Source organism: Rhineura floridana, chromosome 3 (genome assembly GCF_030035675.1).
Source record: "Rhineura floridana isolate rRhiFlo1 chromosome 3, rRhiFlo1.hap2, whole genome shotgun sequence".
NCBI classification, from domain to species: Eukaryota; Metazoa; Chordata; class Lepidosauria; order Squamata; family Rhineuridae; genus Rhineura; species Rhineura floridana.
Genome location: NC_084482.1, coordinates 55,322,111 through 55,348,277, shown reverse-complemented (window position 1 = coordinate 55,348,277; position 26,167 = coordinate 55,322,111). Strand labels below are relative to the sequence as shown.

The 26,167-nt window shown below is 46.6% G+C and overlaps 2 protein-coding genes across 4 annotated transcripts; one reads left to right on the top strand and one right to left on the bottom strand.

Annotated features, from left to right (window-relative positions):
* Nucleotides 1-8,225, top strand: TMEM235 (transmembrane protein 235). Its single transcript, XM_061613365.1, has 4 exons — nucleotides 1-214; nucleotides 2,521-2,601; nucleotides 4,784-4,921; nucleotides 8,008-8,225. The coding sequence occupies exons 1-4, from the start codon at nucleotides 1-3 to the stop codon at nucleotides 8,142-8,144; spliced, it is 570 nt and encodes a 189-aa protein (XP_061469349.1). The 3' UTR covers nucleotides 8,145-8,225.
* Nucleotides 7,987-24,772, bottom strand: LOC133379837 (uncharacterized). Of its 3 annotated transcripts, XM_061615865.1 has the most exons (7): nucleotides 23,925-24,772; nucleotides 23,121-23,204; nucleotides 15,366-15,454; nucleotides 12,416-12,601; nucleotides 11,509-11,646; nucleotides 10,831-11,023; nucleotides 7,987-10,524 (listed from the first exon to the last, which is right to left on the bottom strand). In XM_061615865.1, the coding sequence occupies exons 1-7, from the start codon at nucleotides 24,709-24,711 to the stop codon at nucleotides 10,217-10,219; spliced, it is 1,785 nt and encodes a 594-aa protein (XP_061471849.1). In that variant the 5' UTR covers nucleotides 24,712-24,772; the 3' UTR covers nucleotides 7,987-10,216. The 3 variants fall into 3 exon arrangements, with proteins under 3 accessions (XP_061471849.1, XP_061471851.1, XP_061471850.1); XM_061615867.1 differs by lacking the exon at nucleotides 11,509-11,646; XM_061615866.1 differs by lacking the exon at nucleotides 23,121-23,204.
* Nucleotides 24,773-26,167: the final 1,395 nt, after the last annotated feature.

Below are 26,167 nucleotides of genomic sequence, written 5' to 3'. Positions count from 1 at the left end.
ATGGTGTGGAGATGCTGTGGCGGTGCGGTGGTGCCTCCCGGCGCGCTTTGCCTGGGCGCAGCGCTCAGCGGGGTCTTCAGCTTCGGCCTCTTGGCTGCAGCCATCGCCACCGACTACTGGTATTTGGTCCGCGTGGATTTGGCGAGTGCCAACCGCAGCGCTTGGGACGCCGAACAGCTGAATTCTCACTCCGGACTCTGGCGCCTCTGCGAAGGTAGGGCGGGTGGTTGGTGTGGGCGGGGGGCTCCGTCCTCCGGCATCTGTCCCGCTTCGCCTCGGAGCCAGCCCTGGAATGCGCAGCTCAGGTGGCTCGTCCGGTGTGACCAGAGGGGAGCCCGCCCAAGGTCGAGCGCTCCCCCAAAAGACAGACCAACTCGGGCAGACTTTCAGTGGCTTGGCTTGACTCGATTCTGGACCTGCCCTTTCTTAGCTGCAAGGGGAAACTTGCTCCTCCTCCTCGCAGTTGGAAGAACTCGTAGCCGCCCAAGATGTGGGTAGTTCTGGCAGCCCTCTGCCTACGGCTCCGTGCCCTTGGGGCATTTTGATTCTGCTTCACCAGTTTCGTTAGGAATAGGAAAGGTTGTATTACTGATCCATCGGGCTCAGTACAGCCGGCACTGACTGGCAGCGGCTCTGCCGGAGATCAATCCTGAGACCGTCTGCATGCAAAGCATGCACTCTATAACCACTGAACTACGGCCCTTCCCCGAATACTGTCCCACAAAAAGCCCCTGTTCTCCTGCCTGCCCCGGCTGTTCCAACGCCAATCTCCACTTAAGGCTAGCTGCATTCCTTGGCTTGTGTATTTGGGGGGGGGCGCTCGGGGGTATTCCCAATGCCTTATCATCGGTGCCGACCCTGGTATAGGATTCTTGAGAAGTGGCATCCTTCCATCCTCCTTCACCGGCTGTCGATTAATTCCATTAATCCCAGAGGTGCTTCAACCTCCCGAGATTTTCTGTGATGGAGAACAGAAGGAGGAGCCTGAGAAAGAACTGGATTGCATCCCCAAACCCACCCTGTTCTCTGGCATAGGAGAGAAAGGCAGGCTGGAGTGGCAGAGGGGAGCTGGCAGTGACTGCTCCTGGTACAAGGATCAGCTCCAAAGAGTGAACCAAGGAAGCTGTTTGTAGAGTCAGGGTGGCGAAGGATGCATGGAAGAGGCGTTCCCACTCTGCAGCCCAGCATGAGTATGGTGTACACCTGGGCTCCTGTGGAGATGGCCCATGCTCAGATGCAACTGGGGTGGGGAGGCAGAGCCTTGTGCTGTCCTCTGCAGTGTGTGGTCCCCTAGGCCACTTCCAGAGGACATGTGTATGGAGCATTCATTCTGATTTGTTTGTGCAGTTTGTGGGGACAATAGGTGACGGTGGCTATTTATTGAGCATTCATTCTGTTTGTGGTTGGGGAAGTTATACGATGCTGAGTCCAGCTACTGTTATCTCATCACTTTCCAGTGCATTTCCCCCATCACTTTCTTTATGGCAAAAAGTCTTGGTTAAGGAGGAAACAAGAGCACCAAATCAACTTTTATTTGGGCAACCTGAATTTGTTGTGATGTGATTAAATCCCACCCGCAAATAGGGACAGTCTGAGTACAGCTGAGGCTGGAACTTGTCCCTCTGCTGAGTGTAACTTTTGACATTTCTGTGGATGCCACATCCCTATTCTGGGATTTTGGAACCCTTTTAGGACAGCCAAATTCTCTATTATGCACAGATATCCCTTGCCACTGTTGGGAGGAAAGGATGGATCCAAATCCCTCCAGCCTGCGAGAGGTTAGCAACTTGCAGTCATCCTGGCCAGACCCCCACTCCACCCCACTTCAAGTATGATACACCCCTTGGCCCTGCTACTTCCTAACCCAAGTTCTTCCTCCTCCTTCGTGCCAGAAACAGGCACTTCAGGCACCTTGCATGGGTACAAAAATGAAAGTGGAACAAAAGTGCTGCTGTAGCATCGTCCCAGGCAGAAGTGAGGCAGGCCAGCTAGCTGCTTTGATTGGCTCCTCCAGTGGAAGCTGGTCCCTTAAGCTGAATGGGGCATTGCCCCACCAACCTCAGTTTACCCTCAGCCAGCCCCCACCTGCCTGCCTTCTTACAACCAGTCCATGGGATGACATTGCCTGTCAGCGTCTTCCTCCGTCTCAGTGTTGCGCTGGCAGAACTCATCAGGGAGGAGGATGGAGGAGAACAACTGGAATAAGTCATCTCTGCCTGTCATTGGCTCTGGCTCCAACTGCACCAGCCACCACTGTGCTCCTCCAATGTAATGGTCAAGAAAGGCTCTAGGCCTAATAAAAGAAGCCCTTGGTGCCATAGGGAGATCAGCATCAAGGCTAGCTTGGCCTGCCTCAATCCATTCAGCTCCTCCTCTCAGGTCCCAGACAGGTTTTCTATTGGAGGTGCAGAATACCCTGTCCAAGTTAGGACTGATGAAGGTAGGGGCACCGTTTTACTATATCAAATTCTGTGGCTGGATGAGTTGCATCTTTCCTCCTTTCTTTGTCACTTCCCCCAGGGCGGAATGCCTGTATGCCTCTGATTGACCCATTTGGCACAGAGAGTCGGCAAGTTCCTGCATCACTCCAACACCTTATCTGTGAGTAGAGAACCTAATGTGGGCTCAACCTCTTGGAAGGTGGTGGAAATCTTCTCTGTGTAGCAAGAGTGAGTTGGGAAGTGTGTCCTCTTTGGTGGGCAGTGGTGCAGTTGGGTAACTTTGGACCCTGGACTTAGTGGACATATGGAGGCCCTTTAGGTGGCCCTGTGTATTAGTTCAGTGTATTACATTCATTGCTGCAGTGATGGCCACCATCTTGGACAGCTTTAAAGAGGATTAGACAAGTCCATAGAGGATAAGGGTATTCATGGCTACCAGCCAGAGACAGTATGCCTCTGAATACCGTTGCTGGGAATCAGAAGTGGAAAGAGTCCTGCTTGCAAGCTTCCCATAAGCATCTGGTTGGTCCTTGTGAGAACAGGATGCTGGACTAGATGGGCTTTTAGCCTAATCCAGCAGGCCTGTCCTTAGGTTCAGTCATGAAGCACACAATTAACATGTTTCTTCTCCATTCCCATCACTATTCCATGCTTCACAACTGCTTCAACATTCTTGATGTGTTAGAGCATTCAAACAGACAAAAGCCAAAACAGTTTTCCAACTCTCATTTAAAAAACAAAATAAATACTCTGGGTATGTGCAGTTTCACATGTCAAGAGCTTGCTTGGGATAATGGACTGAATGAGGGGCAATAAACTGAAGCTTAATCCAGATAAGACTGAGTTGCTGTTGGGGAGTGGTTCCTCTGTTCCTCAGAGGTGGTTCCTCTGGCTGAGTGTTGTGTTTGGCCTGCTCTAGATGGGGTCACACTCCCCTTGAAGGACAGGTTTGTAGTTTGGGGGTTCTTCTGGATCCATTGTTGTCGCTTGAGGCACAGGTGGCCTCAGTGGCACAGAGTGCCTTTCATCAATATAAGGTGGTGGCCCAAATGTGGCTTTATCTGGACAGGGGTACCTGGCTACAGTAATCTATGCTTTGGTAACTTCAAGGTTGGATTATTGCAATGTGCTTTACATGGGGCTGTCTTTGAAAATGGTTCAGAAGCTTCAATAAGTGCAGAATGTGGCTGCTCAATTGCTGATAGGTTCAAGGAACACAGATCATTTGACACCAGCTCTGTTCCAATTACACTGGCTGCCTGTATGCTTCTGAGCCCAATTCAAAGTGCTGTTTTTGACGTATAAAGCTCTTTATGGCTCACGAACCCAATATCTTTTGGAATGCATCTCCCAATATGAACCTACTTGGACCCTTAGATCTTCTCCTGAGGTCCTTTTCCAGGTCTCCCCTTTGAAGGAGGCTTGGAAGGTAGTGACAAGGGGTAGGGCTTTGTCAGTTGTGGCACTCCATCTGTGAAATGCGCTCCCTTGGAGACCTTCAGGTAACAAGCTAAATAATAATAATAATAATAATAATAATAATAATAATAATAATAATAATAATAATAATAATAGCAGCACTTAAATCATAGCACCATAATTGGAAGGATAAAACAGAGTTTGCCTTTACTGTCCTGATGCAAAAAACATTTACTTGGGAATAAAACCCATTTTGTGGTTGAAACGGATTGTATATTTTTTAAAGTAGAAATCATAACATGAAAATCTTTAACCCTCTGCAGACCTGGCCAGCTGTTTATAAAATATTTTTTTGTGTTAAGAAATAAGAAAGAAAGGGTAGTGTGGTGGCCAGTGTCAGCCCCAGCATGCCTGAGCTGGCCCCAGGTGCTCACACTGGGCCTGTTTGCTGCTGCCTCCATAATCTACCACTCTCTGGGTGGTCATTTGGGGCCTCCTGGGCTGTTGGGCCCTGGTCTTTGGCCCAGGGATCCAGCCCTAGCTGCACCACTGGTGTGGAATCTAACTTGCTGGAGGTTGGTTGGGGACCTCTGTGAACTGGATTATGGTTGAAGATGAGCATTGTTTTGTGGAGGGAAGCAGTGGGATTGTTTGTACTTTAAAAGAAAATGTCACAGGGTATTAACAGACGGGTGGAGGACTTGCCTTCATTTGAGTTTTTAAGCAGATGATGGATGTCCACCTGTCAGGGATGCTATAGTAGTGGGTTTCCTGCATCATAAGGGGGCTGCACTAGATGACCTCTGAGGTCCCTTCTGATTCTGTGATTGTAAGAGCTGGAAGGCTGAAATCACCTAGCCTAGCCTCCCAAACAGAGCCCTGCTTCCTCCTTTTGATGTCCCACTCTTTTGTCTCTCTGCCAGCCATGCATCGCGCCTTTGTGGTCCTGCTGCCCCTCAGCCTCATCTTGATGGTTTGTGGCTGGACCTGCGGGGTCATCGGTTCCTTGGTCCAGAGTTCCCGGCTTTTGCTCTTCATAGGCTGCTATTTTCTGCTGGGCGGTGAGTGAAGCTATGCCCTTGGAGGTGGGGGGAGCCAGGTTTCCTTTCTTCAGTTCTGCCCCCACCCCATGGCAAAAGGCCACTGAACATTTGCTCTTGGGGAGTACCGGGCAGGTTCTGTGTCAGCGTCATGCCACAGGCTGCCAACTGGCCAGAGCAAAGCAACTGTGAAGGTGCCCGTTAGTGGCAATTTGTGCTGTGGCCAGCCTGGTCCTTGTTGCCATGGGAACCACATTTCCTCTCATTATCAACTCCTGACCTGTCCTCTTTGTCCTCCCTTCCCCTCCCCCGCCCAGCCAGAGCAGGCTGCTTGACTGCTCAGAGCAGCAAGGGGGCCATCTTTTCGGCACCTACTGAAGACCTTCTTCTTTCAATAAGCCTGTCAATTAAAGGCCTTGTCTCAGTCTGCGTCTGTGCTGGAATTGCTTTTTAAGATCTTTTTAAAGTTGTTTTGTTTTAAGATATTTTAAAGTCTTTTGTTTTTAAGATGTTTTAAAGTGCTTTTAGTGTTTTTGTTTGCTGCCCTGGGCTCCTTCTGGAAGGACGGGTGGGATATAAATCTAATAAATAAATAATCAAATAAGATGGGAAGTGAAGTCCAATAACATCTGGAGGGCCACAGGTTCCCCATTCCTGCTTTGGGAGCTCAGGAATGATCACTTGATCTCATCTGGCCTATATTGGGACAAGGAGAGGTCTTTGGCTGCTGTAGCTGTTCTCCTTGCAGCCCCCTTTTGCCTTTGGGGGAGAGGGGCGCATACAATAGCTAATATCTGCTTGCTGTCTTCCATGTCACTAGTTCAACAACTGACTGCAAGCCTGATTCCTGGCAGTCTTTTATTGTTAATTCTGGCTTACTAAAATGACCTACTGAGATGAACTGAAAAATGGGAGGGAAAAAAAGAGTTAAAATACATACATCCTTAAAAGATAAAAATATCTTCCTGGGACAATTGCTATATGGTTTCCTATTATCATAACAATGTATGTGAGCACTAGAATATTGCAGTAATAGATGTTTGTAACTGTGGAAAATATTACAAATAATTTTAAAAACACTGGCTTACAGTACTAAGACTTATTGGGGAGGGGGATCAATAGCTCAGTGGTAGAGCAGATGCTTTGCACGTGGAGTGCCCCAGATTCAGTCACTAGCATCTCCCATGAAAACGGCCAGGTCGCTGAGTGATGTGAAGGCCCTCTGCAGAGCCGTAGACAGGATTTGACTATATGTATTACAGCTTAATGCCAAAATAGGATTCTAAGTGGTTTACAAAATATAAAAAACAATGATACAACATTGTTGAAATACACAATAATTTAAAATGGACAATATTTTATTTATTTAAGATACTTAGATACCCCTTAAATTACCAAAGATCCTAAGCAGTGACAGACAAATAATCTGACCTGGAGTAATTATGTGCCCCACATTTTTATTTAGTTTATTATTTACCCTCATAGTACACCTGACAAGAGTAGTCTATCTATGTATCATGCTGTCTAGTTGTCATGTTTATTTTGCTTTTTGATGTTAAATTGAATTTGATTTGTAAAGCATTGTTGTACATTTGCTTGGATTTTTATTGTTTAAGCTCCCCATGTTCCTAAGGACACAATTCCCATGTCACAGGACACTGCAATGGGACCTGGCAGCAGGCTTGTTTGCTGATGGGATATGGCACCTAGGCCCTTCTCACACACTCCCTTGGCAAAGTGGCTGTCCAGCCAAACTAGTGGCTGGCCATGGTCCTAGATGAAGAACAGGGCCCTCAATAGGCAGGTATTTATGATCAGATTCTGGAGTACCCTATGGTAGGCCAAGCAATACTAACCCTTACAACAGCAACAGCTTTGCAGAATGCTATGAACATTTTTACTGTGCAATCAAGTTGTTTCAGTTGTCAAAGCACCCCTATATTAAGATTAGTGTGTCTTTGCTTGTCCTGCAGTCAGATTTTTGTGCTATGCTTTGTTTATGGCCAAGCGTTTAGCTACATTATCTGAGCCAAGCAACAATCCTATTGAGATTAACAAGGACCAGTTGTGACATTAGCAAGTAATTCAGGCACACAAGAGGCTTGAACACAGGCTAGCTATCCACCCTGGGTGACACTGAAGAGTAATTGTATCAAGTCCTTTGTAGCTCTCAGCAATGAGGCAATTCTCTTCCTAAATTGTTGACAAACTGAGGTTGATTGTCCTACGTCAGTTACATCCTGTACCTTCTTTGCACTCTGCTTATATGAACGGAAGCCACTATTACATATTTGAACCCCACCTCATAGCCCTGAGCTCTGCTATGATCTGGATTAAGCAGAATCCCAAGGCATTTCCCCTTGTGGTGGCCAGACCAAGCTCTTACCCTGCTGGCTTTGTTTCTTTGTCACATGGGGAGGGGACAGAGGACTGGCGGGTTGCTCTCAAAGGGACCTGCCCAAAACTGAAAGATGGGAAGGATTCTTCACGTAACTGGAACAGTCCAAGAAAGTTCTGCTGCCTTGAACTGCTGGATGCAGCCAAACAGCCATCTAGTCAAGGGTTCTGTTGCCTAGAGCAACTGGGCCAGATGCCTATGGAAACTCACAAGCAGGTCACAAAGACAACAGCTCTGCTTTGTGGCTTGTCCCCCGTCATCTGTTAATCATGAGCAGAGTCCTGCTGGATCAGACCAAAGGCCCGTGTAGTCCAGCATCTTATTTCCCACAGCAGCCAACCAGATGCCTGCTTGTAGTATATAGCCACCATGGCTAGTAGCCATTGATAGCCTTATCCTCCATACACCATAGACTAGTAGCCATCACATCTGGGGACATTGAATTCCATATATGCCATGTGAAGAAGTTCTTCCTTTTTGTCTGTCCTGAATCTTCCACCATTCAGCTTCAGTGGATGACCCCGCAGGTCCTAGAGTTATGGGAATAACTTATCTCTACCCACTTTCTTCATACTGTGCATCATGTTTATTGACTGATTGGCTTTATATCCCGCCCCTTCTCCCAAAGGAGCCCAAGGCAGCAATAAATTAAGAAACAGAAATGTATTTCTTTATTATTATCATCATCATCATTTTTCTTCCCATCCAGCACTGCTAACACTGTCGGGAACCAGCATCTACATCTGCTACTCCAGAGCAGCCTTCACCGAGACAGTGCGCATGTTTGATCAGCAGCGCTTTGAGCATGTCCGCATTACCTTTGGCTGGTCCCTGGCACTCGCCTAGCTGTCTTTTGGCACTGAGGGGTTGGCTGGCATCCTGCTTCTCCTGGCTGCTCGGCAGCTCAGCCTGAAGCCAGAGACATGTTCGGTGATCATCTGATAAATGGCGGAAGGAAGGAAGGAAGGGAGGGAGGGAGGGAGGGAGGGAGGGAAGGAGGGAGGGAGGGAGGGAGGAAGGGTGGTGGTGGTACAGTACGATCAGGGCAGTGACCTAACCCTACCCTGCTTGATCCTTCTTGTGAGGAGATCTTGACACTGCTCAGCTCCTTCCTGTTGTGCAGCCACAATCCATAACCTACATGAACCATGGGGGCTACAGGCCATGACTGCAACTACAAAGTGAATGTACTAGGCCGAGGGGCATGCAGGAAAGAGGCGATGAACCACAATGATTAAGGTGTAGTCATTGCCACCTGTACATACTTGATCCATGGTGCACTGGGCAGGGCAGAGCTCAGAGCAACACAACGCAGCTCTTGGTGTACAAGCAGAGCCAAGAAAGGAAGGCAACAAATGCCTTGCTCAGAACCCAACGGGAGGAGGGAACCTGCGTGGCCCTTCAGATGTTGTTGGGCTCCAGTTCCCCTCAGTCCCAGCCAGCGTGTCCAATGGGGTGAAGGGAGCTGGAGTCCAGCAACATCTGGAGGGACACAAGTTCCCCATCCCTGCCCCAACCCAACAACTGTGGCAGCCATGGCCCTTTCACCCCATTCCTTGCTATACACCTCTTCAAACCATGATCTGTCAGTCCTCCTTGATGCATATTGGACCTCTAGAAATAAAAGGGCTCCAGGAAGCACACAGGTGCTATTTATCTGTTTATTTCATAACTATGACCCCTCTCTTACTGCCCAGCACAACTTACTAAAATCAGAAGGCATTCCCTGCACTCAGGCTTACAATCTAAAAGACATGACATACAAGGAAAATCTAATGGGGAGGGAGGAGGAAAAATAAAAGCAACCTCAGGCATCTGTTCTTAAAAGTTACAGTTCTTATAAAGATCAGCTGGTATGGCAACACTTGTGGTAACCTGATGCAATGCCTGCAGCTAGGTGACAGTGGGAGAGAGCCAAAGGCAGCTGGTCTCTCAGTAGAGGCAATAGAATAATAGCCTTACCTCTCTCTTCTCCCTCCTTTGCAACTTGATGGAATGGGTTTTTAATTATTTTTAATGCCGGATCCCTTCCATTAGGATGGAGTGTGGCTCTTGAATCTGTTGGTAAATGGCACAGTAAGAGTTTGTGCCTGGCTGGCGGGGCTCAGTTGTTCAGATACTGAACGCAGCGGCCTGCTCTGGAGTACTTTGCAGTAATCCATACAGGAGCTACAGCCAGGTGGCAGCAAAGGTCCTGCTAGGCCTTTTGCTCCCTCCAGAAACACACAGCCCAGAGGCTCAGGCAGTGACAGCACCATCTGTGCTGTGGAAATTGGATTTCTCCAGCCACAATGTGACCACAGCAGTGACTCACCAAGGGCCTCAGCTGGCAGATGTCCTGTAACCTGAACAAGACTGCAGCATCCTTGAGAAACAAAGCCCCCTCTTACCTGCAGAAAGCAAGGCTGGAAAAAGGGAGCCACATTGGCGGTGCCTGTTTCCTGTCAGGTCATGAAGCGACTGCCGCTCCTTTGGTCACAGAAAGCTACCTGGAGATGATTTGGGGTCTGGAAAGAGAGAGGCTGCCAGAGCTGCTCCTGGAAAACAGCTGGCTCTCCCACAGCTGTACCCCACAGCAGCTGCCTTGGCCAGCTGAAGTCTGCTCCTTTCCTGTGCTGTACCTGGAGGAATACAGGTGTGCCCAAGTAGCTACCATCTGTTGAGGACAGCAGATATGGGAGTGTGATGGGTCTAGATTGGGCTTATTTCCATTTGGAAAGCCCTTGCAGATTTTGGCCCAGGAGGAAAGGATGGCAAATGGAGTTTCCCTAAGTACACCAAGGCTTCAAGCATGGGCTGATTCAGCTGCATGACTGCGAGGCTATCAAGAGCTGTTTTTGTAGGAACGGGAGAATTGCTGGCTTCTTTCACACTGACCTGCTGAGTGCCAGCTTAACTTCTGGCCTGCAAGGCTGGCTTCAGGGCATGCCAGCACATTGCCGCTCACATTGGCCCAGTACAAAGCGTAACTTGTCCCCAGCCAGTTGTGTGTCACGAGGGGAGACATCACAGTGCCAGACGGCACGCAGGCGACGCTCACCCCATGGGAAGAGCCGCACGCTCACGGCTTGGCCCGTTGCAGCAACCTCCTCCGCACTCACAGCCTCCATCAGTTGACACAACTTGGCAGGGGTCAGCCAGGGTGCCAAGACTGTCACCATAACGATATTTGTCTCCACGGTGGCTGGATTTATGGAGCAGAGAGGTGAACCAAGGGCACAGGCACCTGTCATGGAAAATGCCTGAGGTTGGAAAGCTGGAAAATTGCGAGCAGGGTCCCCTCCAGACAATTCCAACATTTCTACCGCAGGAGGTGGGGAACAGGGAGGGATCCTCACTAGCTAACGGAGGACCTAACTTGCCAAAATATGAATCGAAAGGGGATCCCAATGCAGGACAAGCCAGAGAAAACTACCCTCCAGGCCTTGGCTCAGGACAGCACGCTGTATCTGGGGAGGAGGAGTGAACCTCAGTTACTCAGAGGAGGTCAAGTGTGCTCCCATCTCCCTCCCTCTCCTTCCAGAATAGGCACCTTGGACAAATAATCTGGCATTGTGATGGTCCCTCTGCAGTGTCTCCTCTGCACCGCTTAATCCAAGAAGCCCAGCTGCTGCCAGAACCCCTGCCTGGCGCATCCCACCTCCAAGGAGCTTCCGCACACGCCAGGCTTCAGCGATGAGGTCTCTGCTTCCACCTAGAAGTGCTCCAACTGGTGCACCCACACCCTGTAAAGCAAAAAGAGAAATGGGAGTCCTGTGTGAAGGCGCCAGAGAATCCTGAACCTCAGCCCCATGGTTCCGCCTCGGGACTCTGCCCAGAGTGTGGAGAAACTCTTTTGCAAACACTTCCACTGACCTCTAGCCCCACTTAGGGGAAGCTGGCAAAGCACCCAGTTCTGCTACCTATCACAGTTTTGAAACACATTATAGCTGGGGAAGGGCAGTAGCTCTGTGGTAGAGCATCTGCTTTGCATGCAGAAGGTCCCAGCTTCAATCTCTGGCATCTCCAGGTAGGGCTGAGAGAGACCTGTCTGAAACCCTGGAGAGCCACTGCCAGTCAGTGCAGACAATATTGAGCTACATGGGCCAATGGTCTGACTCAGTACAAGACAACTCTCTGTGTTCTTATAGATAGGCAGTCTCATGGGTACTGTGCTTGTATGCTTCCCTCCAAGTCCACAATTTTCAGAGTTCCAGTAGAAACTCCCCACCTTAGAGAGGCAGAGGGAGATGGAATCGCAGTGCTGGGAGATCTGAGTTGGCAGCACTCTCAGTGCCACAGCAGCATTAAGCACCCTGGCACCATCCATGTGTATCCGCAACCCATATCGCTGTGCTAGTTGATGCACCTGTGTAGAGAATGGACCTCAGTCAGCACCTCAGATAAGCAGAGGAAGATGTCCTGGAGCTCCTGGCCTTTCTTAAGGGTATTCTAGGTTTTGCTGTGGCACTCAGACTCTCGGCGGCTCATGAAATCAAGAACGCTGAAAGTCAATCTTGGGTTGCATCTGGGAGGCAGGCTCTTACGATCAGCAGGAGATTGCTTACAAACATTGAGCTTGACCAAGGGAACCTGCATCAGGGATCTTTGTTTCTTCTCATCTTTCCCTCTAATAGCAAACTTGGGTGGTTGAGTGCCTTCCAGCTGACATGGGGTTTGGAAGCAAAATGGAGCCACCCTCTACATATACAGGTATGTGTGACCTTCCAGGGCTTACCATATGCAGATGTGTCCATTGAATGGGGGGAAATAAACTGGAAGTAAGGGAGGAGAACCCTACAGTAAGCATCCTGGAGGTGGGGATTGAGGCTAAAGGTGTGTGTGTGTGTGTGTGAGAGGTATGTGTCAGCCATCCATTCGCTATATGTGCATGCATCTTGGGGGTGCGGTGGAGATACAATGCAACATTTAATTGTTTTATTTTCTAAACCAATGCAAATGTTTAATATATTTATTTAAAATATAAACACTGAGGGTATTTAAATAAATAACACATGATGCTATTATTGCTACTACAACCGCTATTGCTCAGAATACCCTCCACACAACAAAAGGTCATGGACTTTTTTATAAGAGGCGCTTGGGTCGAGTCTGGATGGAGGGCTCAAGATACTTGCCTCCTGCAGGTATTTAAGGGGTAGCACCCGTCCCCCGGCTGAGCAGTGAGTGTTCTCAAGGCAAATGAGCTCAGGGCGGGGGTGGTATTGGCTTTTGTGAGCCTGCTGGATCTTCTGCTCCAGTTCATCCAGGCTGATGGTGCCATCAGGCAGGTCCTGCAGGATCTCTGAATGGACTCCAGCCACCTGTTCAAGGACAAAATGGATGAGGTATCAGAGACGGCAAGGTCAGGACATAATCAATTCCTTGTGCTAATATAAGCTTTACATGAACTTTGATGCTCTTTATATTAAATGCAAGGTATGTTGCAGAGAGTTATTGCAGATTTATTGAAAATGAAGTTTATTTATTTATTAGATTTATATCCTGCCCTTCCTTCCAGTTCTTTATGCACAGGCATGAGCACATATGTAGCCACTCTGAATGTCATGATCCCTGACTGTAGTGCTAATGATGTGATCCAGTCTTGTGGCAAATCAAGATTTACGAGTACAGCAGCACCTTTGAGAAGACAAAATGATTGGTCAAGAAAACTCTCCCTTCAGAGACTCTGATGCTGCAGGCGTTGCTTTCAGATCTGCTAAGGAACAAACAGGATGAAAAGTGCAATCCTATCCCCACTGAGCAAAGTGAGACTTACTTCAGAGTAAACCAGCACAGCCTTGCACTAGAAGGCAGAGAGTTATTTGGGCTACATGTGGAATGGGTGGGTGAATTATGGTAGGAGCTGACAAGAGGCAGAGCTGGGTGCTGCCAAGAAGTCTTTTGGAGAGTTAGGACTAGAGCTTGGGGATTGATTATTTTGTTGTTGTTGAAGATTTATACGCTGCCTTTCATTCAAATGATTCTCAAAGCAGCTTACAAGCACAAGCACGTAAAAGATAATATAATTTTCCCGATCTGCAAAAAAAACCTCGCACGTACACCCAGCAGCCCTTGGTCTCCTGACAGAAGCTTAGGTTATACCCTGCTTTATGATCCTCCAAAGGGCCCAGAGGTCATCATTTTTGCCACTCCCATCTTGCTTTCAATCCTCTCCACACCTACACCTAGTCCTGCATTTGGCTGAATGCAGACATGATTGTCCTCCGCTTATTTGCATACAGAGTAATATAGTGTAAGGAAAATAAGATTCTCCCTCCCCTAATGGAAGGATACAGAAAAGAGGAATAGCAAGAAGGTATTAGCAAGCAACCTCAATCCCAAAAATGATTTGCAGTTTCAGTAATAGCACGCTAATTTGGTGCCCAGATTCTAAAATGCATAAACAGATGCAAGTCTTGCTGCAGTTGCTGGGGCATACATCAAAGTCATTCATTTAGGATTAGGGTGCCATCTACATGCAGCAATCATGCGAAACATAGGGGAGAACAAAAGTGTGACCATCTGTAGATAATGCAGAATGTGTTAGAATCCACAAAGCAGTTTCCTGTAAATACTCTGATTCATTCAAGGACTGCAAATAACATTGTTTTCTGGCAGGGAGAAATCCCTTGGCTGGATCAATTGAACACATGCATTGGCAGGACAGTGCTATAAGCGTTGCAAGGTATAACACAGGGACAAATCATGAAGGCATCTGTCAGAGTGTCAGGAGGAGACAATAAGTACCCCATACCTAGAAGTGATCAACATCACCCAGCTGGAGCCTTGATCCCCCGTATCCAGGGATCCAGCTGTTCCTAAACTACTCACAGAGGAAATCCAGGACTCTAAAAATGAAACATGGAGTCATTATTTTCTCCAAACTCTGACAGTAGATCAGTGAGTTTATTCCAGAGGCTGAATGGAAAAGAGGGTTTTGAGGATGGATTTGAAGGAAGTAAGCGGGTGTATCGTGCAGGCGTTCCAGGGTGTCACTTAAAAACTATGTCATAGAATATAACAAGGCAAATCTTTAGGAAGAAGGGAGAACACAATTTCCTACTTGGTTCTATGTTGTAGCGAACTGGAACAATCTTCCCAGACATCTCAATGTTATTTTGAGTTGAGCAAAGAAGGCACTCAGGGATTGTTACTCTCCAAGGGGAAGAGAATGCAGCTTGTACTAATGGCCACTAGAGGGAAGCACATCACCAGGCTTCTCTCTCTCTCTCTCTCTCTTTCTCTCTCTCTCCTTTCCATCTATCACAGTTTGGATAAAAATGTAAATGTACTGCCTTTAAGTCGATTCCGACTTATGGCGACCCTATGAATAGGGTTTTCATGAGGCTGAGAGGCAGTGACTGGCCCAAGGTCATCCAGCGAGCTTCATGGCTATGTGGGGATTCAAACCCTGGTCTCCCAGGTTGTAGTGGGTAAAGCCTTGAAAAACTAGTCTCTCCTAGGGCCCTCCCCAAGACTGTGGCCTCATTTGCCTTGGCTGGCTTAAGTACGTGACTTCTGCCATGTATGTTTGGTTCCTCGTTCAGCAGTTTTTTGAGATACAATTTGGGCAAATGTTTTCAGCCCCTCAAACAACTGCAGCACTGTGATCATCAGATGAGCTTTTGGGTTCTCCTCAGTCATTCCAATGGGCCACTAAACCCAGTTGTTTCTCTGTCTTAGGGGCTTACAGACCTAAGCCCAGGAAACAGAGACACAAGGGGTGCTGAATCTCTTGCGCAGATCCCATTTGCCAACGAAAGAAGTGAAGTAGTTTTTCCCCCTGTGATGTTTAATTAAGTTCCTAATGTGAATATAAAGCCTTTCTTGACTAGGTTATACATTATTTTGATCTCCTGAATTCCCTTTTGCATTAGCAGCATTACTATATGTGAAGCAAAAAGCAAATTCAAATGTGCTTCTTAAGGTTGTGTATGAAAATGTCCACCCACCCAAGCTGGTCTTAGACCTGATTATACCAGTGATTTAACCCTCCCGAATTTCAACAAGGCCATGTGCTTAGGGAAGGCGGAATCATGTAAAGGAGATGTCAAGCACTGCAGGGCTTCTTCCAGCATCACTCACCTGTGCAGTTGCTCCATGCTCAAACACATGGATGTGGGCCTCCCTCCCAAGCAGGACCTGGGCCCCTCGTCTGCGACAGTGGCACATGACTAGGGTAAGAGGGGACAAGTGTGAGAATCAGAAATTCTGTGGTGCGGACAGGGGAGACACAGGGCTAAGGGTCAGAGAACAAGAGAGTATGAAGGAGCATAAATCTGTCATAGTAATCTCCACAGATGCATGGCTTTGCTGCTGCTTTCAACACTACTAGAAGATGCCTGAGCTGGAGTACTTAGCCATGCTCTCCAATGCCTTTTTAAAGGAGCAGTTAGGCGCTCTCATCCCACAGTCAAAATGGTTTTGCCTGGTGATTCTGAGCTAGAGTAAGCTCCTTAGGCAGGGAGTCAGGGCATATCTTTTTCTTGTTCTATATGATACCATGTACACTGATGGCACTGTATACATGATGGGTGGGGAACCTGTGGCCCTCCAGAAGTTGCTGGACTACAATTCCCATCATCCCTGACCACTAGTCATGTTGGCTGGGGCTGATTGGAGTTGGGGAGTCCTGCAACATCTATAGTGCCACAGGTCCCCCCCCCCACGTATTAATGTGTATTAATAATAAATAGCACAATTTCCACCCAAAAATGCTGTTCTCTCCTTGTGCAGTCCACCACCTCCAATTGCTTCCTTTGGGGGCAGAGGGCATTCAATTTATTTATAGCAGACGTGGGGAACCTTTGGCTCTCCAGATGTTGCTGAGGTGCAACTCTCATCAACCCCAGCAAGCATGACCAACAGGAGTGTAGCAAGACAATTTTAATTGGGGAGGCAGAAACAAAAATGGGGGGGCAGAAGGGTTGAGACATCAGTCACTATAAAAGAGGTTTCTGGAGGAAAAAGCTTTCTTAGGTAATAACAAAATAAACCCCAATTTATGCATATGATTTGTGAAGTTTACAAAAAAGCAAATCAAAATACAATTTTTCCACATGCAAAATAGTTATGTAAACTAAACAACAGTGACTAGGAAGTAAATGTATATTGTGCAAGTCACCCTACCATAATGATCTGAATTGTTAAAGTCTAATGTGCCATGATTTCTCTGCAAACTTGCAGAGGAACTGTTCGCTTGAAATTCCTTCAAATATGTTACTTTCAAAAGCCAAGATTACTACATTTGTTACCTGAAGACAGCAGAAGAAGCCAATGTGGCTTCACAAAAAGCTTAGAGATGACCTGAAATCAAAAAAGTAGAAGGAAGGCCAGGCCACAAAGGAAGAGTACAGACAGGTAGCACGGAATTGCAGAGATGGCATCAGGAAGGCTAAAGCTGAGAACGAGCTGAGGTTAGCGAGAGATGCTAAAAGCAACAAAAAAGCTTTCTTCAAGTACCTCAATAGTAAAAGACAGAGAAAATAAACGGTGGAACAGCTACTCAATGAGGACGGCAACATGACAAAGAAAGGCAGAACTACTCAATTCCTACTTTGGCTCAGACTTCTCTCAAAAGAGGGTCTATGACCCTCCTGGGAAATGTGAAGTAGAAGGGGCAGGATTGCTGCTTGAAATTGATAGACAAATGGTCAAGGAATACCTAATCACTTTGAATGAGTTCAACTCTGCAGGGCCAAATGAACTCCATCCTAGAGCAGTGGTTCCCAACCTTTATGAGTACAGGACCCCCTTTGTAACCTAATTTTTTCTGCTACTCCCACATGCTAATCAGGGCTGTGGAGTCGGAGTCAGAGTCGGAAGCAATTTTGGGTGGAATCGGAGTCGGTAGAAATGTACCGACTCCGACTTCAAAATAAATTTTGATTGACAAATTTTTTAAAATATAAATTCAAAATGTCAAAGAATGTCAGCTTCCCATGAAGTCAGCTGTAGTTGAGCATTTCACCATAACTCAAGATGGAAAACATTTTGTGTGTCACAGGACCAAGATGAAGACAAATGCTGTGATGCCAAGATCAGCGCATATTCAGGCAGTGATAAAAATGCTCCTACAAGAACTTCCCATTTAAAAAGATATTTACAGCACTTTCCAGGGCTGTGGAGTTGGAAGCAATTTTGGGTGGAGTCGGAGTCGGACAGTAGAAAAATAGAGGAGTCGGAGTCAAAGGTCTGGCATACCGACTCCACAGCCCTGATGCTAATTGTTGTAATGTTAGTCTTTGTTAATTGAAAAATATATAACAAAGGATTAAAAATATTTTTTTTATTCATCACAAAAACAAATATGATTATGATATTTATTACCTGCCCTTCACCAGAAGGTCCCAGGGCAGGTTACAGCAATATAAACAACTTTTAACGAATTTTGAAGGAAATGAAAAGAAGGAGATAAAAGTAAACCACCCAGAGTGGTGAACAGCGCCTGGTCGACTCCAGGGCATTTGGACTTTGGTTTTAAGTGTTCCATCTGTATACAACAATGCCTCATCTTCAGCACTCAGCTTAGGAAACTACATGTGACAATAAGACATCTAACAGACAGCATGTCGACAGGTGAAGCTTTCTCCATAATTGTATTTCCATATTAGAAAAGGCTTAATTTAAGTTATATTTAATTGCTGCTTTCCACACAGCTGTTAAAGGCACAAGAGTCTTGCTCTCCCCCAATGCCAACCCTAAACTATGCAAAGAGTAAAAATAACAAAATTTGAGCAACTTAACATATTTTTAAATAAAAAAAAATGAAAATGAATATACACGACAGCATAAAAACAAACTCAAAGCCTTGATAAACGGCAACAAAACTACACTGAGCATGTGCAATTCCACTTTGTAAAACTTACTTTACCCATCTTTTTTTTTTTTTGCTCACTTATTGCCTTGGGCCATCCACTAATTCTCGGCCTAACCTACCTCATCTGGCTGTTGTGAAAACCTGGAAGGCAGAATTAAAATGGCCTCTAAAGGAGACTGGTTTCAGTCCTAACCCCACTTACTTGGGAGTAAGCTCCGCTGAATTCTATAGGACGTCCTTCTGAGTAGACCTGGTTATGATTTCAGCCTAAATCTTTGTATTATAGATGTAAACTTTTGCTTCCTTTAACCAGAATGATGCACCTTTGTACCATGAAGCCCCATGCCCCCCAAAGAAGTACAACTTCAAAGCTTGATCAGAATCTTAATCCGGTCTGATTACTGCAGTTTGATTTACCTGGGAGTAGGCTCCATTAAATATGAAGAGGCTTCTGAGTAGAAATGTATACATTGTACTGTATGCATTGTACTGCAAGTTAACTATACAGTGAGTTTTTAATGAATGCCCATTAATGACTGTTATTCATGGTGGTATGCTCCGGGACTCTGACCCGTTACTTTTTGGCAGGTGGCCTGATCCTGGGGTCCCTCTATGTCTACAGCCAGAATTAATCAGTTAAATCAATCCTCTTTCACTGCCGCTGACAAAAATGGGGGGGGGGAGAGGTGCTGGAGGTTAAATAAGCCCAGCCGTCCTCTTGAAGCATTCACGCCATACATACCTCGCTCGCTTGTATGCAGTGCTGCTCAGCTCTCTGTATGGCGGGAACTGACTGTGCCGGAGGGAAGGGGGGGGCAGAAGTGGCTGTGTGGACACACAGTGCAGGCTCGCAAGGTGGTGGACTACAGACCAGCCATTAATTATTTTTTTAAATTAATAAATAATTCCTCTCTTTGCGACCCCCTCTTTCCTGACCCCCAGATTGGGAACCACCGCCTAAAGTATTGAAGGAACTGGCTGAAGAACTCTTGGAACCACTCTCTATTATATCTGCAAAATCTTTGAGGATGGGTGAAGTGCCAGATGACTGGAGGAGGCCTAATGTTGTCCCTATCTTCAAAAAGGGCAAAGAGGAGGAATCTGGGAACTACAGACCAGTCAGCCTGACAGTGATCCCTGGGAAAATTCTTGGAGCAGATTATAAAGCGGTCGATCTCTAAGCACCTTGAAAACAGTTATTACTAAAAGCCAACATGGATTTATCACAAACAAACCCCACCAGACTAATTTTATCTCATTTTTGGATCAGGTAACCTCCATCGTAGGCTGTGGGAAGACTGTGGACATAATACCTCGACTTCAGCAAAGCTTCTGACAAAGTGCCCCATGATATTCTAATTAGCAAGCTAGCTAAATGTGGGCTGGATGGAACAACTATCAGATGGATCCACAGTTGGCTGCAGAATCGTACTCCAAGAGTGCTTATCAATGGTTCTTTCTCAAACTGGGGGGAGGTAACAAGCAAGGTACTAGAGGGCTCGGTCCTGGGCCCAGTGCTCTTCAGCATTGTTATTAATGACTTGGATGAGGAGGTGCAGGGAATGCTTATCAAATTTGCAGATGATACAAAATTGGGAGGGATGGCTAATACCTTGGAACAGAGAAACAATATTCAAAGGGATCTTGATAGGCTGGAGCATTCGGCTGAGAATGACAGAATGAAATTTCATAGGGATAAGTGCAAAGTTCTACACCTAGGAAAAAGAAACCAAATGCACAGTTATAAGATGTGGGATACTTGGCTCAGCAATACTACATGCGAGAAGGGTCTTCCAATTGTTGATAACAAGCTGAATATGAGCCAACAGTGTGATGTGGCTGCAAAAAAGGCAAATGCTTTCTTAGGCTGCATTAACAGAAGTATAGTTTCCAAATCACACTAGTTAGACCTCATCTAGAGTAAAGCATCCAGTTCTGGATACTGACTTTAAGAAGGATGCAAACAAACTGGAAAAGGTTCAGAGGATGGCAATGAGGATGATCAGGGGACTGGAAACAAAGCCCTGAGGGAAGATAGCAAACTTCAAGTACTTGAAAGGTTGTCACACAGAGGAAGACCAGGATCTCTTCTAGATCATCCCAGAGTTTAGGACACGGAAATCTTGCAGGAAGCCAGATTTCGACTGCACATCAGAAACAACTTCCTAACTGTTAGAGTAGTGCAACAATGGAACCAATTACTTAAGGAGATGGTGGGCTCTCCAACACTGGAGGCATTCAAGAGGCAGCTAGATAGATCGGAAGTCATCTGTTTTGTTTTTTTTAAAATTTATTTTTAATTTTTTTTTGGTATGTTATTTGTATGTTATTTTCTTTAAAATAATATATATATATATATATAAAAGAGGCAGCTAGACAGCCACCTGTCATGTACACTTTAATTTAGATTCCTTTATTGAGCAGGGGGTTGGACTCGATGGCCTTATGCACCCCTTCAACTTTACTATTCTAATTCTATGAAGTTTGTTTTTCTCTGATGAACAATTTAACACCTGTATGGTGTCAACACATGTGTCAAAGTTGAGAATGAATTTTCACACACGGCTGTAGATGCACCAAAGGTGACTCCTGGAGCATACAAAGTGTTCATGCATGGAAAGGCTTCCTTGTACAGGTGGAACGTTTTAATAAGCTTGTTAACTGTGAGTTCTGTTCTTCTGAGGCAGCTGCTTCCTGGAACTAACTACCCTGGTCTCCTTTGCCATGCCAGGAAAGCAACTAAGAGAAGTTTCATTTTAAAAATTAAATTAATACCTATAAACATCACTTTTCATAAGGAAATGCTTGACAGCATGTCACCTGCGAACTATATGTCTCTCGGAACTACAGGTGGAAGAATGAATTGTACAAGCACACAATCTCTGTTCTACAGAAAGGCCCTGGCCAGCCAGCTAACACTGCTTCTGATGGCTCTACCAGCAAATCTCACAAACCCTATTTTGGTAGTACATGCACACACACAATATTCCAGATCCCCATTGCCTGGGCTAAGTTACTAAGGTCTCATTAGGGTTCCTGGGCCTTGGAGAGCAAGCTCACTCACCTCCCTGCTTCTTCTTAATCCTGCCCTGGACTAGGCTAGGCTAGGCTGCTGCATAGTCCAGGCTCAAAAGCCTAGGCACACCCACCAGATGCACTAACAACACCCACCACCTACAGAGGCTGGTTGAGCATTACAGGGGAGGGGGAGATGCTCTGCAGTGCATAACAATACTGTCCTTCCCACCTTTTCCTCCTCCAATTGCAAGCCCTTAGGTTTGCCAACTCCCTCCTCCATCCATCAAGATCTGTGTTCACTTCATTCACACTTTTAACTTTTATATTTGCTGTGTTCTCATTCCCTTAGTACCTTTGCCCTGCCCCTCTCTTTGGATGCCTAAAGTGTATTTCTAAAAGCTCCACTGAAGTTTTAAGTTACTGCAATGCTAGAAATTTGGGGACTGAAGGAACATTTCATTTGGGGGGCAGAATTATCATTTGGAGGGGCAATGCCCACATCCCCATCCCCACCCCTGATGGACAATGTCCAGAAGTGATGAGGATATAGTTCACCAACATCACCCCACACTGGATTTATAGGCTGCATTTTAGGGCAGAGCCGTTACAAGGCGGCTTACATATTCATAAAGCATAAAATATTTTAAATTACAGGTAGAATTATACAGCCAGCATGGATTTTTCACATTCCGCCATCCCCCCATGCTGTTCTGCTGCCTCCCATAATTTCATTTCAAAGCAAAGTGGCTAGAGTAGTTTAACAGTCAGCCCCTCTTCCCAGAGAATTCTGATAACTGTAGCTCTATGACGGGAACAGGGCATCTCCTAGCAATTCTCAGCACCCTTCACACACTATGCTTCCCATGATTCTTTGGGGGAAGCTATGACTTTTAAAGTGGAAAAAATTTCTGGTGTGGATATGGCCAGGGATAGCTTTGGCTTAAATTTGGGTGGCAGACTACATGTGTCTGTTGTAGAATAAAAGGTGGAGGAAACCCTGAAAAATAGTTGTAAGATCAACAATGTTTTCATTTTGGAAAAGGGCTTTCCCTCTGCCCAGTGCACACCCACCCAGTCTCCTCCCTCCACCCTCTCCCCTTCCCTCCCTGCCCTTCCCCCAGATCAATTTCACCTATCCTAAGCATGATTGCACAGGAGTAAATCACATTGAACTAAACAAGCATGATCAAACTTCTCCTGCTCCTTCCTTCCCCATCACCTCTTTCTTCCTCCAGTTTGAAACACAAAAGACTATCTTCACCATTATATGACACTGACCAATAAAAACGCTTTGAAATTAATAAAAAATAAATTTGGCACAGATTTCTAGGATGAATAATGGGAGAAATATAATTTTCTAGGTTATATTCTCTGTAGAAATGGTAGTAACACAGGAGAGAAGCAAAGTAAGAAGAACACCAACAAACATACAAAAAATGTAATTCTCCATCTTTGGAGATGCAGTCCTGATTGCAGGTGTTGCCACCACCACTCACCATATGCTCAGAGGCACATTACCAAATTCTTCCAAGCTGCACAGGAAGTGGATTGGACTGTGAAAGACCAACCCAAACTGTTACTGCATTTTTACAAATGTGTAGGGCAGTACGATATCTCAGAGAGGAGGTCAGGTCTCCTGCTCCCCTGGTGCATTCACTATAGCTGCCCAATTTTCCCACTTTTTAAAGTTTGATAGAAATATTTATTGCCTATAGGTGCGTTCTTAAACTGCAAGGGTTTTTTGCCCATTAGTTAATATATATCTGGTGCATATATATTTGTAATGCATATATAAATTATGGATGGAATTCAGTTGTTGCGGTTGTGCTCACAAAAGGGCTCCAATCCAACACAGATGTGTGCCAACAGGAGGGGAGGTGACCCCCACAGACACCCCCTGCCCATCCGCTCCAGAGAGTTAGGGAATCCTCCAGAACAGAATGGAAGGTAATGTGAGGGGCTGCAAGGGGGAATCAGCTCTCACTGTTTCCTATAAGACTTACCAGCAATGAGGTTAGCCATGGTGGCTGTGGCGACAAATAAAGCCCCTTCCATTCCAAGGAGATCAGCCACTACTCTCTGCAGCTCTGAAAGGGGAAAGGAAAAACAAGCACAAGAGAAGGATTTCCTTGGGTGGTAGTGGGAAGAATATCACAGCTGTGGGCCTGCTCAGAAAATCAGCAGGTTTGGGTTTGCTGAAGACCCTGTTGGCTCTTTTTAAAACGTCCAGCCTCACCTCTTGGCAATGGGCTTATTTTCAATACCCCCCTTACTGCAAAGCAGTAAAAGATTGAATTTTATTCCCTGGGGCAGGTTGCAGGTCTATGCCTTTCACACAAGTCTGGGCAATTTCCAGACAGGTAGCTGTGTCAGTCTCTTGCAGCAAAAACAACCGAGTCTTGTGACGCTTTAAAGGCTAACAAACTTATTATGGCACAAACCTTTGTGGACTAACTATCTCATGTTAACATCTCCATTGGAGAGACACCAACGCTGGCCCTTTATAACCACCGGAAACTAAATATTTCATCATCATCATCATCATCATCAAAATATATCCAGCCTTTCTATAGAATGTACAGGATGGCTCTTTTCACCTGCTTCCCTCCAACTGCAATCTGTTCCCCGGACAGGTGCCACCATACAACAGGTCTCTGAAGTTCACAGTGCCACTGCTTTTGGCAGGTTGATCTTGGAGACTGAGCATGCTTGCTCCACAGTGACAGGCACAGCTGTACTTCAGTCTAGAGAACAGGGCAGTCTGGAGCTCTTACACACCTAGGGATACCCCTTTCCCCCAGACTCACCATTGACTGTGGGGTCCTCTCCGTAATCATCATCCCCCACCTCTGCCTGAGCCATAGCTTGCCTCATCTCAGGGCTTGGCCGAGTCACGGTATCACTGCGCAGATCTACCACGTGGCATTCAGTCCCTGCTGGGGGACTTGCATTGTAACTATGCATGCTGACACTTCTAGCAGGGACAAAGGAAGCCAGCTGCTTGGGCCAACAGGATAGAATGGCACAATGTTGGGCAGGAACAGATTGGCTGTATCTCCTTGACTGGATCCTCATGAACCAAGGTTGCCTGAGGCGGGTACCAAGGCAGTAGCACTTAGAGCTTGGGTGGGCTATGCTGCCGCTTAAGATCTGACACCGATTCGTATGCCTGGGATGGTTCAAAAGGGTGCCAACACCCTGGTGCCAATGGCGTGATAGGGCCAGACAAGGACAAAATCCCTGGCATGGATCCCCAGGCTTGAGTTGGATCAAACTGGCTTTAAACACCTGGCAGTAGTAATCATGCCCAGAGGGCTGCAGGATAGTGCCCACGCCCTGCCACCAGTGTGAAGACTGAGAAAGAATAGTTCCTAACTGTCTGCACCAGTGAATGGGCTGACTGGAGTCATTACTGAATCCAGAGCAATCAGTCTTGCGGCTGATCGGAATGCAAACTTCGTCGCCGTGGCTGGCGACAGGCACAGCAGCGGGAGACCAAGAGCAGTAGATTAGGGCATGGAGATCCTTGCAGAGGGCACGACCTCCGCGTCCAACTTCTTTGCCGCCACTCTGGAGCGCCAGCAACCACGACATAGCCACTTGTCCCAGATAGTTCCAGCCGGACGGAATCCAAAGATCGCGTTCTTTCTCTAGGAGGTCAGACTACAGTTCCCAGCATGCTTCAGGACACCATAGTTATTTCATCCTGTTTCACAGCTTTTTGGGAGTTGTAGTCCTGATGTATTTCGGGTATCTGTGTGTGTGTGCGCGTGTGCTGCATTTAAGAGAAGCCAATAGAAGGGACAGTTCCACTTTAGAGGGAAGGCGGCTTTATGCTTAATGCAATCTTCCCCAGGACGGCATGGGCGGGGAGGGGGTCAGATCAAGTGGGAAAATGAATTACGCGCTCGCTAGTGTTAGGATCAAAATTGAACCTCAGCCGTCTGCAATACTATAGTTCACTTGCCTTACCCAAACAAATTCAGGCATTATGGGAAATAGAACCAAAATGGTCTTTAGTTGACTTTTGATATAAAATGTCAGTTTATTCCCTGGCGACCTGACCCTTACCTACATTCCAGTGGCTCGCATAATAAAAGCCGGTTTAAGCTGGAAACTTCCCTACTATGTATCTCTTGTATCACATCCATGCCTATGATCTTGTTTATTGCTACAAAGGTGCCTTGCATAGAAATGTTATAAGCTGTTCCGCTGCCCCAGAGATCTTGACTTGTGAAACCCTTTGATATGCAAGCGTAGTAATTTTCATGTCTGTCTCCTACCCATGGGACGCCCGGTTGCAGCCGGCCACCCCTTTACTCTTCTCTTCTTCTGTAGTTACATAGTGCTTATCTCAAGGACATGCGAAGTATGCAGACATGGAATCTAAGAGATAATCTTAGTGTTTCCACTTTCGTCCTTCCCCCTACACCCCTTTACCTCCTCTTATCTGCCCCAAAGCTATAGTGTCTAGCAACTGCTTCTTTTGTATTTTGTGACGTATGCCCGATACTGTAAACTTCGGGGTGAGCCTATATAAACCCTATGACACCAATAAACGAGGTTCCCATGCTGGCCGACTTCGGCTTGTAAGTATTGGGTCCCCTTTGCAAAGGTTCTTTGTCTCATGTTACTTGATCTCTGATAGTGGGTTCATTTGCACTCAACTCTGCACTCTTCCCAGGTGTAATAAGCGAGTTGGGGTTGACAGGGTGACTTGCGTGTTGGGTTTGGACCTAACACTAGCTTGCTCGCTCTCTGGTCGGTAGGGTCGCGAGGATTAGGCCTCATGGGGCCGCCTTAAGAGAGAAAAAGTGAGGTGCGTCCTCTACTCGCTCGCTTTCCCCCTCTCTCTGAGCCACACAGCACCAGGGAGGATTGGGCCCAGTAGCCGGGCCGTCCAAGCGAGAGGAAGCCTTCCCCCGCCCTAGAGATAAAGCAGGGAGATTTGGAGCCACCCAGTGGCCCCAGTTTTCATCACTCCGAAGGGGGAACCTAGGTGTACAAGTGGGCATGGACTTTTTTGGGGGGGAGGGATATCCTCTTGCTC

Bases quoted from the DNA above. Each gene is read 5' to 3' on its own strand.
- TMEM235 (XM_061613365.1), top strand. From the start codon at position 1: ATGGTGTGGAGATGCTGTGGCGGTGCGGTGGTGCCTCCCGGCGCGCTT. The intron at 215-2,520 runs GTAGGGCGGGTG...CACTTCCCCCAG, and splicing joins ACTCTGGCGCCTCTGCGAAG to GGCGGAATGCCTGTATGCCT. The intron at 4,922-8,007 runs GTGAGTGAAGCT...CTTCCCATCCAG, and splicing joins CTGCTATTTTCTGCTGGGCG to CACTGCTAACACTGTCGGGA.
- LOC133379837 (XM_061615865.1), bottom strand. From the start codon at position 24,711: ATGTCGTGGTTGCTGGCGCTCCAGAGTGGCGGCAAAGAAGTTGGACGC. The intron at 11,647-12,415 runs GCAAGTATCTTG...TTCTCTACACAG, and splicing joins CCCTTAAATACCTGCAGGAG to GTGCATCAACTAGCACAGCG. The intron at 10,525-10,830 runs GTGCCTATTCTG...TTTCCATGACAG, and splicing joins TGCCAGATTATTTGTCCAAG to GTGCCTGTGCCCTTGGTTCA.